This window comes from Trichosurus vulpecula, chromosome 7 (assembly GCF_011100635.1).
Source record: "Trichosurus vulpecula isolate mTriVul1 chromosome 7, mTriVul1.pri, whole genome shotgun sequence".
Classification (NCBI taxonomy): domain Eukaryota; kingdom Metazoa; phylum Chordata; class Mammalia; order Diprotodontia; family Phalangeridae; genus Trichosurus; species Trichosurus vulpecula.
The window spans coordinates 61,974,338-61,986,613 of NC_050579.1; the positions used below are offsets into that span (position 1 = coordinate 61,974,338).

Here is a 12,276-nt window from a genome sequence, read left to right on the forward strand (position 1 = left end):
TCTTTTAGAGGTACCATATTGTTGATTCATTAACATTAAACTCCTGGCCAGCCACACCATCTCACTGGTGCCTGAACAAAGCTTATCTAACACACGTATTCTCTCCAAAAGGCGCTTCACAGCCTTCTCGCACTTAAGAACACAAGGCAGCTTGTCAGCACCATGTTTGAGGGCCATTTTAAACAACAAATCATCAACAAAAAGCACAAAAAGGCGAAAAATGGGCACTAAATAGACTGAGAAAAGGACATTGGTTACAGTAGCATGAGAGCTGAAATAAGAAGGCCAAGAGGCACCTTGTTTAACTTCAGCTGGGGATGTGTGCAACAGGCAACTCAGATACTTTGCCACTCTGTGCATGACTGCAAAAACACCATAAGTATTGACTTTAGGGTTAAAAGTTAATTTTAGTGAGTAGATAAATTTGCGAATATGAAATCGAGAATAATGAGGATCACTTGTAATGTTTATAATATCTCTAAAGAACAAAGATGTATGCATAATAAATTTTTATTTTTGTATAAGGACTGAAGTGAAAAGTTTTGGTTTATCACTTTTTTTCTAGATTATACTCTATATTTGAAGTTTCATAAACTAGGAAATATGGCAGAAAACAAGATTTGAGCTGGCAAGGTATTTAATACTATGGTCAAAGCAGGTATTTACATAGCTGTGTGACTCTAGTCAAGTCACATAATATCTCTGTGCCTCAATAAAAAGAAGGAGCTGCATTCCATTGTTCCTGCTGAATTATGTTAGTAATATAAAGAAATGTGGATGATTTATTTTATACCCTGCAACTTTGTTGAAGTTAATTGTCTTGATTAGGTTTTTTTAGTTGACTGTAGCAACTATAAATAAAACTTTATCATCTTCAAAAAGTGATTTTATTTCCTCTTTCCCTGAGCCTATTCCTTCAGTTTCTTTTTCTTGTCTTATTGCTATAGCTACCATGTCTAGTACAGTATTGGATAATTGGTGATAATGGACATCCTTGCTTCATCTCTGATCTTATTGGAAAGGCTTCTAGCTTATCCCCATTACAAATAATGCTTGCGCTTCTTACTTTTAGATAGACCTTACTTATATTAAGAAAAGCTCCATTTATTCCTGTGTTTTCTAGTGTTTTTGATAGGAATGAATGTCATATTTTGTCATAAAGCTTTTTCTTCACCTATTAAAATATTATTTTTGTTGGATTTGTTACTAATATGATAAGTTATGCTTATAGTTTTGCTAGTTTGAACCAGTCTTACATTTCTGGTGTAAATCCAGCCTAACTGAAGTACATGATCTTTGCTATGCTAGATTGCTGTAGCCTCTTTGCTAATATTTAAAATATTTGCATCAATATTCATTAGGGAAATTGGTCCATAGTTTTCTGTTTTGACTCTCCCTTGGTTTAGCTATCAAGGCCATATTTGTGTCATAGCAAGAATTTTGTAGGTTACCTCTTGTACCTATTTTTTCCAATTAGTTAATGTAGTATTGGAATTAATTGTTCTGTAAATATTTTAGTAGAATTCATTTTTAAATCTGATTCTTGGGCTGTTTTCTTTGGGAATTCATTTATGGTTTGTTCAATTTCTTTTTCTAAGGTAAGGTTACTTAAATATTCTATTTCCTGTTCTGTTCATTTGGGCAATTTATATTGTAAATATTTACCTGTTTCATTTGTCAGTTTTACTGGCTTATATAGTTGAGAGAAATAGCTCCTTAATAATTGCTGCTATTAATGGGTTGTGAGTTCATCTTTTTAAGTTTTTATACTGGTATTTGATTTTCCTTATTTTTCTTATTCAAATTAACTAATGGCTTATCTGTTTTATTACCCCCTTCCCCCAAGAAAAAAAGTGTCTATTATGATTAAGTGATTCCTTTTTTTTAATTTCCAATTTTGTTAATGTCCATTTTTAGGATTTTTATTTTGGTGTTTTTAATATGTTGAGGTTGGGGTTTAATTTGTTTGGGATTTTTAATTTGTTGGTTTTCTAGTTTTCAATAGTTTTGTACCCAATTTCTTGATCTCTTTTTTTATTAATGAAAGAATTTTAAAGATAAGCATTTTCCTCCAATTAACTCTTTTGTCTGCATTGGCATTGCACAAATTTTGGTGTGGTGTCTCGTTATTTTCTTTAATGACATTTTTATTTCTGTAATTTGTTCTTGGATCTACCCGTTCTTTAGGTTTAAGTAATTTAGGTTCCAATTTTTAATCTTTGCTTCAAGGTCCCTATATTAATATAAATTTTTATTGGATTATGGTTAGGAAAAGATGCACTTAATTTTTCTGCTTTTCTGCATTTGTGAGGTTTTGTGATCAATTTTTCTTGGTGTGGTGTCTCGTTATTTTCTTTAATGACATTTTTATTTCTGTAATTTGTTCTTGGATCTACCCGTTCTTTAGGTTTAAGTAATTTAGGTTCCAATTTTTAATCTTTGCTTCAAGGTCCCTATATTAATATAAATTTTCATTGGATTATGGTTAGGAAAAGATGCACTTAATTTTTCTGCTTTTCTGCATTTGTGAGGTTTTGTGATCAATTTTTGTGCATGTCCCATGTACTACTGAGAAACAGGTATATATTCCTTACCATAGTCTCCATTGGTCTTAGCATAGCTGACTCTTCTAAAATTCTATTCAGATCCTTTCTTTTATTTTTTGGTTCAGTTTATCTAGGTCTAAAGATAAAAGGGAGCTAGATGGCACAGTGGCCTGGGCCTGGCCCTGGAGTCAGGAAGACCTGAGTTCAAACTTGGCCACATTTACTAGCTGTGTGACCCTGGGCAAGTCACTTAATCCTGTTTGCTTCAATTTCCTCATCTGTGAAATGAGTTGGAGAAGGAAATGGCAAACCACTCTGGTTTCTTTGCCAAGAAAACTCCAAATGGAGTCACAAAGCACTGAATATGACTGAAATGATAAATTGAGGTTCCCCTGCTGTTACACTTTTACTCTCCATTTCTTCCTGTAACTCATTTGTTTTAACTTTTCCTTTAGGAATATGGTTGTTGCTCCATTTGGTGCATATATATTTAGTATTGATATTAATTCATTGTTTATGGTACCGTTTAGAAGAAATTCTCTCTTATGTCTGTTTTCTGCTTTTGCTCTGCCTAAAATCATCGTTGCTACTGCTTTTCTTTAACAGTTCGGATGAGAGTGAGGTTCTAGTGTCATATGCTCCTTCCTGTTGTCCCCTTCATATTATGTAAACTCCTTTTTGTATACCTAATTTATGAGTAATTTTCCCTATGCTTCCTCTCCCTTCCTCCCTATCCTGGTGCATTCCTTTCCCCTACTTATTCCACTTTTCTTTTGAGATCATCCACAGACACAACAGAATCACAACCTAATTAGATTCTTCTGAGACCCCTGGTAATGAACAGATGTTGCCAAAGGGTTTGGAAATAGTGCAGGGATAGAGACAAGAGTGTAGGGAGAGGTAGCAGAAAAAGGATTTTCACTTCAGAAGGTGACTCAGTTACAAATAAAAAGGGAGCAGGAGCTAGGACCCTGCTAGCCAGAGAATGGGAAAAGAATGGGTTAATTGAAGTCCTCAACACTTCAGGATTTTTGTGATGATTGAGTAGTGTTGGTACAGGATGGCTTAGCACTTCACACAAACCCTGTGAAGCTAAAACTGGAGGCATTGTGTGGAGCTGGAAAAACAATCTTGGGCCTGGGGTAGGGGTGATCACTAAATGCCCAGCAATCAGCCTGCTTCTGCATGCCAGCTTTGTGACTTCATCCCAGTATGGCAGGGGATGAGGCTCACACAGAGCAAGCAGCAGACCTTATAGAGCTTTTGGTATCTGGACAGATGAAAACCTCAGGTGATGAGGAGACATGGTTGCAGTGGAAAAGAGTACGTAGTGAGGTTTGAATTTCTTCATACATAAAATTGATAAAATGGGGTAGCTGTACTACCCAGTAGGACTGTGAGAAGGGAACAAAAGTGATTATGTAAAGCAAAGATACATAGCATACATTATTATCATCCACACACCGCTGCCTGTCTACCTCAGGATTCATTCAATCACTCAAGAACTTAAGAGTCTAAGAGCACCCAGCTCTGTTAGCAAGTCTTCACACTGAGCTGTTTTCCTGCAGTTAAAACCCACTGATTCTAGATCTCAACTTCAGGGTCAAAAAGAACAATCATAATACTTCTTCTGTGTTATATAGCCCTTCTGGGATCTGAAGACAGCAAACATAAGTGTACACAGTCCCTGAGTATGGTGCCTAGACAGAACGCAAGAGTTTCTGTTCCAGCAGGATTTTATCAGAGGAGGTATGTTGCTATAGTACATATTTGTCACAAATGCATACAAATATTGAAAAAATGCCCCAAAACTTAATATGAGAGGAAAGTTTATTCCTCCAGTTTCCTTTGTACCAACTCTTGCTTTAAGACAAAGTAAAGATAATGGGGCAAACTAAGAGGAAAAAAAAATTCAAGATCTGTACAAACATAATGCTTCTTACAATCTTTTTACATTAATCAAGTACATTATTTTGAAGGAGCACCCTACCCCCCAGTCAAATATAAAAAAGTACCATTGCCAATCATTAAAATAAAAAAAAAATCTCTAGTGAGAAGATAAATTCCTAATTTATAGTTTCCTATTTTACAAAAATACAGAGACATTTTAGGAAGTTGTCAAAAAAAAAATACAAAACCTAAGTAGTGACCACATGCTGATACTGCACCTTACAAATATACTAAAACACTGTTCAAACAGATAATCAAAGGAATGTTAATTCTTCATCACTGTACCATGAAAAAATTAAAATATTTACATAATTCTAAAAAAACTTTTAAGCTGTATAATCACTTCTACAGTGCTACAAAATTTCCCTTTAAGGTAAAGGTAAATTTATTTTCCCTGCAGTAACTATGAAATAATGTACAATGTTAATGGCTTCCTGATTTTCCTTCTGAATTTTCAAATTCCAACAAGGCATTGCTTTGCAAAAGGTCTTTCAGTCCAAATGTGGTATCTCTGTTTTGGTCTCGCTGTAAAAGAACTCTTTGTTCATCCATTCTTTTTGCCTGAGACCGTAAAATAAGGCTAAAAAAGTCCTCATCTGGTACCGTTGGTCCCTTGGTAGCGGCAGGTGGTGGAGCACATCTTTGATCATCTAATCTGGAGCCCTAAAGAGACAGGAAAAGGGGATTAAAATGTTACCATAGCAAAGGAAAACCACACTTTACAAGACTGGGGGACATTATTTTGCTAGGCTATTAAATATTCACTAGCAACCATATCTGAAAGTGAATTAAGTTTTCCATTTTCAAAATATTTGCTAAGGAACGAGAGAAAATGAAAACATGCATGTAGAAATAACTCGACTTGATTCAGTACTTTCAAAGGTTAAACAGTCAAATGCTTGTTAAGTGTGATTAATCACAACTACTGGATACATTAGACAACCAGAGCTCACATGCTGAGGTTGGGCTGCTATTTTCCATACTTCTGATGGAGTTTCTGTAAGTACAGAGAAGCCATTTGGGAGCTTTTCCTGTGTTCCTCTGTTCTTCATATTGGCACTGTTATTATTACCCCCTAGCTTTTAAAGGTCTATTGATAAAATACATACCCTCAAAAATGCTTTATGTTTGTGGTGATTGGGAAAAGTATGATAAACCATATAATCCTGCTTAACTCTCTTAGCTCTATGACGTTCTTATTTTTAAAACATTAAAAGTTTTTTTAAAATCATTTAAAAAACAAACCCAAGCATTTTTAAACAACTACAATTTGGTCCCTGGGAGCAGCTCAGGAGGAAGATGGATACAACAGGTATTTATCTGGCTACAACTCAGGTAACTGAAACTATGTTGATTAACTGAATGGATCTGAATTAGCAGGCAGGCCTCTGAAAGCATGTACTGATGCTGTTAGGGCCAGATCATTTTGTTTTATTTTATTTTTTGGAAGGGGGAAGGCAGGACAATTGGGGTTAAGTGACTTGCCCAAGGTCACACAGCTAGTAGGTCAAGTGTCCGAGGCCGAATTTGAATTCAGGTCCTCCTGACTCCAGGCCTGGTGCTTTACTTACTGCGCCCCCTAGCTGCCCCCATTCTGAATAAAAGGTTGGGCTGGGAATGATTCCAGCAGCACATCTGAAGGTGCTACTAGTTTTATTGACAATAATGCAAAATTCATGTAAAAGTATACACATGAAGATGACTTCATAATTTTCAGTTTCCTTTAAGACAATCTAGATAGGGTCACAGTGGCAAAAATCTTGGAGTGTTCCTTGGCTAAAAGATATTTCATTGTCACATCCAGTGGTCACATCTGTTGTCACTCTTTGTGGTACAGGGGTCTGGGGTGCGCTCTTTAGCCCTTACCTGAATGAGGGGGCAATACAGTGAAAAAAGCCCTGAATTTTGAATCAAAGGGCCCAGGTTCAAATCTAACCACTTTAATCTGCTTAGCTTTGGCAAGTCTATTCACCTCTGTTAGGGTCCTCAGTTTACTCATTTGTAAAATGAGGTTGGACCAGACGACCTCCAAGGTTCCTTCTGGCTCTGAATCTATGACCCTACAATTTCCTTTGTCTCACTTCTTAGTGTTGAGTACACAGCTGCATCATGCTCAAACAGCCTAGAGGTCAAATGGAGTAACCTTTTCCTAAAACAATGCCAAAATAAAAAAACCCCAGCATCCTGAAAGATTTTCAAAAGCTGTAATATTTCTGTAACATACACTTAAAGAAAGGGCTATGTATGTAACAAAAAGGTTAAGACATACTTGGCATTTTACAAGGATATCAAAGAAGTCCTCATCTGGCTCTTTGTTGTCACTGGCAATCAGGTGGCCAAGTACTGACTGATTATTGTTGTGGGTTAGACGAAGCCCTGGCAGATTGCTAAAACTGGCCCGTTGGTCATCTAGACGACGGCTCTGCGAACTAGCTAGTAGATCCAAAAATTCATCCGTATGGGGGGAGACAATAGAAACAGACAGAGCTAGGGAGGTAAAAGGAAACACAAACCATTATAAGTACAAGAGTAAAAAATATGATCACTTCCCTCCAGGAACACAGTCCTCTCAAAATATTGCTGGAGCCAAACCTGTTATCCCAATGAATGGATGGAGGAAAAGGTGTGGTGAATCAGAAGCTAAATCTTTACTCCTATTTGGCTTTGGAATGTAGTAAAATATGCTCAGACACAGACTTGATCATAGCCCTGCTCTATGGTCAGCCACAGCATGAATTTCTTAGAACCTGAATTAGGAATCATGGGGAAAGGGACAAGATAATCAGTCTAAACCCACTGTAGGAGGAAGAGGGCCTGGTTGCAATAACATTCCTATTCAGCGCTGAAAGCCCTTTCAGTCTTACTAGATGTTACTGCCTTTCATGAACTCTTGAGATCCAGCCAAGCCAGCCTTACCATTGATTATACACAAAACCCCTCCTCTGAACCTCTGCCCTGGTTGTGCCTCCCTCATGCCTGGAATACTCTCCTCACCTCTTCTTAGATGATCCCTTGTTTCTTTCCATATTCAGCTGAAGCACAATCTTCTCCAGGAAGCCTTTCTAATGACCCAGCTACTACTGCCTTCCCCCTGAAAAACCTGCTGTATACACACCTTTGTGTATGCCCGATCCCCCCTAACAAAGTGTACACTGAAGGCAGGAGCCTTTGTGTCACCAGCAGCTGCATGGTGCCTGTAGGTGCTTTATAAAAAGCACTGTACATCAACCTTGAACAAACCACTTCTCTGGGTTTGAGAGGCAGTCTGGAGTATGGACCAGGTGCTGAGGACAGAGATAGGAAGACCTGGGTTCAGCTCTCTAGGCCTTATCTGCTATGTAACACAGTTGGGCTGGGATCTGTGCTGGTGGAACTGAAAAGTCTGGATCTTTTCTAGAGCTACTGGATCCTAGTTAACCTAAGACTTGAACCCTTCCAGGGCAGTGAAGTGCTTTTTCCTACTTACTGCAGACAGGAACAAAATTGGGCATTTCTGTCCTTTTTAGTCCCAAGATCATTGCTGGCAGCACAGAAAAAAGAATAAGCTGAGCAGTGCAGCCGCCTTCTCTTCCTCACTCATCCCCTCCAAGCAATGGTCTTAACCCCTTCTTGGGTGGTCCTCCTATTTCCCTGCAATGTAGCTTTAAAACCCTTTGGTGGTCCTTGGCTTTCCTTGCCTACTGCAAACGCCTTGTGATTTTCAGTAGTCCTGACACTGTATACAAGACTGCCATGCTTCTGGAGTCATCCTCCGTTACCCAAGAAGACACTTTTCTGTACTTGTCCTAAAATTTTGAACTGGTTGATTAGTTCTTGTGCATCCAGGGTCCTTTAAAACAACTATTCCTGCTCTTCCTCATCAAAATTGTTCTTCTTTGTGTATTCAGGACTTCATTTTTGAGAGCTTCCTATTTCTTCTTGGGCTGACTTCCCGTTTTTATTTCAGGTCAAAGAATCCTCTGAAATTGGCTCTTCTAAAATCTCGTGTGCCTGTCAGACTATCTCTAGTTTCAGTACTCTTTGATGTCATAAATTCTAGGGTAGAGGGTTCAATTCTTAATGTTCTCATCCTTTCCATTCTAGCAACCACATTCCTCCTTGGTGGTAGAAATTGGATCCAGAATAGCAGTTTGCCTCGCTGGTTCCTCCACCGTCTTAGGGTGCCGTTAAGGCAAGTCAAGAAAGCAAGTGCTATTTTGGGTGCTTCAGCTATGATGCCAGAGGTGTTAAACTCAGGCCACAGAACCAGGTTAAAATTGGGAAATGTTTAACAGAATAATTGAAAATATAATATAATGTTTGTGGTTTTCTTAATATGCAGCCCACAGGAATCCATTTCTATTTAAATCTGACACCAGTAAAGTCCCTACTATTACCATGTTATGAATCTTATGAAGTAGGCTACTGATCAGTTTCTCAGATTTTTCAGCTATTTGCTTTTTCTGTCCAGGAAGCCTGTAGTACATACTCCACTGTCTTCCTCCAATGACCTTCACAGAAATGATGTTCATCCTATTTCTACTTTCTTTATACAAGTACACATGTATTCTCATAACACTGTATTCCTACCCTTGGATGTATTCTGTTCTTTTAAAGAAGGTATTCTCTTCAAGAACCACATTCCGATCCCAGGATCCCATCAGGTCTCGAGATACTGATAAGGTCAGATCTGTTGTTCAGGCCCTCTCCATGTATGAAAATGTCAGGCTACAGTTTCACTGCTCTCCTTTTCCTCCTGTTTTGTTTCCTGTGAGTTTCTGAGTGTCCCTAATTTTCATTCTTTCCATTACAGAAATAAGAATCCTATCCCCAGGTGTCTCACCTTTATTGTTGGTCTCCTTTCCTAAACCCAATGGCACCAATGAGATGGAAACTACTTAAGTGACTTACGTTTTCTCTTTGTTTTGGGGGGCGTGGAGGAGGTCGCAGCTGAAATTGGGTGGCAGCTCTTGTCCTTTAAGCAGCACCTCTGGTCATCCATCCTATTACTTTGAAATCGGCTTAACAAATCAAAGAACCCTTCATCTCCCATTGTATCAGGATTGATCTTCTGAAAGGTTAAGAGCAAAACAAATGCAGCTTGAGAATCTACATTCTTCTTAAAACAGGAACCCCAGCCACAGACACCAAAATACAAAAGGTACAAAAAGTACACCTTTCCATCCCTAGGAGGACAAATCAAGTTGGTTCTATCAGTATTAAAAAAAAAAATACCATTACAATCCTAACAAGTATTTCCATGTTTTTTAATACAAGAAAAATCTATATGAGAAATACTTATATAGTCACAAAGCAAATGTATAAATACAGCATAAAGGCCTACATTTCTGACTCAAAATCAATTTTTTAAACTCTCCTGCTATAAGAACTAAATGCTTAAACCTTTCAGAAAATAATGTTAAAATCATTCAAGAAACAGAAACAAACTTTCCCAGCCAAGTTATTTTCCTAGGCCTTGCCTGCACTAGAGTTGATAATGATAGCTCACATTTACACAACACTCAGGCGTGCAAAGCATTTCACACAGATTATTTTCACTTAATCCCCATGAAAATCCTGTGAAGTAGGTATTTTTAATCTCATTTTTATAAATGAGGAAATTGAAGATCAACAAATTTAAATTACTTGCACAGGGTGTAAATATCTAAGAGAAAAAACATTTTTATCCCTTTTCTATGGAATTAATTTTTCTAGTTACTGTTGGATTATTAAATACTTTTAGAAGTATGAAGAAAATGTTTAAGATGTGGTTATTCGTAGATTGCTACCCAGCCTTTAAAATACTCTGAAGTATTAGACACTGTATCTTCATTGCCTTTGAAATATTAAAAGAATTCATGACTTCACTGGTATGGCTTTTGGATAATGGATTCCCTCTATCATCACAGATTACCACCCTTCTAGAAAATGGTGTGCATGGGCACCTATGTCCAAAAAAGTTTATCACTTGGTAGGCAATCTTTTGGTGATTAAACTCTTTAAACTTAGCTACGCCATCTGGTCCTCAGATGCCAAGCCTATATTTATCACTGGGCCTGTGCTTAAAGACTTTACAGTCTCGTAGGACCAGCCAAAGCTAGTGTTCTCCTGATAGCCTCGTGACTGATGGGCAGGTTCAGAAGGCTGGACTAGGATTCAGGAACCCCGGGGCTTAGATCTTGCTTCTGACACTTAGTAGCTGGGTAACCATTCAGAAGCAAGTCATTCCCATCTATAAAATGGAGATAATTTTTGTAGAACCTACTTCACAGGATGGTTGTAAAGCCCTTTGCAAACTTGAAAGTCCTGTGTAAATACTGTTATAATTCAGTTTGAACCTCCACACTAAAAAAGGAGAGCTGTGTAATAGGAAGATATTTATGTAAAATTATCATGTATGATCATAACAGAAAAAATACTGGATTTGAAGTCATATGGCCTAGGATAAAATCTCAGCTGTTACTTATTAAACTTATGGTCCTTTCCTGACCTTGTGGGTCTCAGTTCTCATCTATAAAATGAGGGTCTTACAATAAAGTTTCTCTAAAAATAAAGGTTTTAAATATATGGTTCTACTATGGTCTGTGGACTATTCACTGAAGATAAACAAGACAGCACAAGTCTCAAATACAAAAGAAAGATTTTTCTGTCTAGACAGGTAGGAAGGAGGAATGACCCAACACTTGTCCATTAAAGCATCCCCTGACTTTGGGCATTTACTTTTCCCCCATGTTTACGCCCTGGCTTCCTTCAAGTTACAGCTAAAATCCCACCTTCTTCAGGAAGCCTTCCCCAATTGCTCTTATTAATGCTAGTGACTTCTCAAGGCTGATTATTCATCCTGTATCTAGTCTGCATGGAGAACACAGACTTCAGTCTTTTGCCTTTCATTGTATCTGCAGCATTTCGCACAGTGCCTGGCACACCATAGGTGCTTAATAAATGCTTCCTGGTTGACTAAAAATAAGCATTAAAACAGGTGAGTTATGACACATTGAAGACTCAGGTGTGAAATTCTAAAGGAAATAGGCAGCTATCAAGTATTTGCTGAAAAGGAACATAAAGACAGGACAGGAGATCATCTAGAAAAACATCTGCATGTATTAAACCTAGAACCTAAACTCCTTTCTTAGTGGCATTATAGTTAGATATTATCCAAAATTCTATACAAAGAGCAAATGCAGTCATAAAGCATATAAAAACATTCTATCTGCCCTCTTTAAGAAGCAGCACACCGAGAATAAAATAGTAATGATAAACTGTAATAAAACTCAACTGGTAATGTATTGAGAATTTGCCAAAAAACATTAAAAGCTTTCAGAAATACCTCCTCCATAGCACAGGATTCCTGTACACAGATGGCACTCAATGTCTTCAGAATCAAATCAACAGTAATATGTAAAGATGTTAATGCTATGTTCATAAAGGGCATCCACTGTACCCAGATCAACAGGTAGGGAAGGAGGCGCAGACTGCTGCTAGTGCTGCTGCAAGGTGGACAGTGAGGACCTCAACAAGGAAGAGGCAGGAAGAAAGGACAGGACTCAGCCATTGGCATGACCAAGTTTTCAGGTACTGGCAGCAGTGAAAAGACAGTGGTACCATGGCCAGAACAAAGTCTAAAGATACAGACTTCAAATTGTACGTGATGCCAAGGGAACAAATCAGGCGGCTGATGTAGAGTGGGCAGAGAAAAAAAAGCTGGCCTGAAACAGCTGCTTTGGGGAGTGCCTTGAAGGCACTGAAGTGGTATGGGTTTTGGTGAGAAGACAAAGAAAGGCATTAAGGCAGTAGAAAAGAA

General features: G+C 37.9%; 2 protein-coding genes across 5 annotated transcripts in view; one reads left to right on the top strand and one right to left on the bottom strand.

Moving 5' to 3' along the window:
* CLCC1 (chloride channel CLIC like 1) overlaps positions 1-12,276 on the top strand; it is a 54,988-nt gene that overhangs the window by 29,236 nt on the left and 13,476 nt on the right. For 3 of the 4 annotated variants that reach the window (XM_036767229.1, XM_036767230.1, XM_036767231.1), the window contains one exon: positions 4,190-4,295. The exons of the other annotated variant lie outside the window; for it this stretch is intronic. In XM_036767229.1, the coding sequence (XP_036623124.1) occupies positions 4,190-4,295 (106 nt within the window). The remainder of the gene's footprint in view (positions 1-4,189; positions 4,296-12,276) is intronic. 4 annotated transcript variants of the gene reach the window in all.
* Positions 4,359-12,276, bottom strand: part of GPSM2 (G protein signaling modulator 2) — a 58,178-nt gene continuing 50,260 nt past the window's right edge. The window contains exons 13-15 of the mRNA XM_036767228.1: positions 9,387-9,546; positions 6,766-6,983; positions 4,359-5,159 (exon numbers count right to left, since the gene is read on the bottom strand). Coding sequence (XP_036623123.1) covers positions 4,920-5,159; positions 6,766-6,983; positions 9,387-9,546 — 618 coding nt within the window. The 3' untranslated portion in view covers positions 4,359-4,919. The remainder of the gene's footprint in view (positions 5,160-6,765; positions 6,984-9,386; positions 9,547-12,276) is intronic.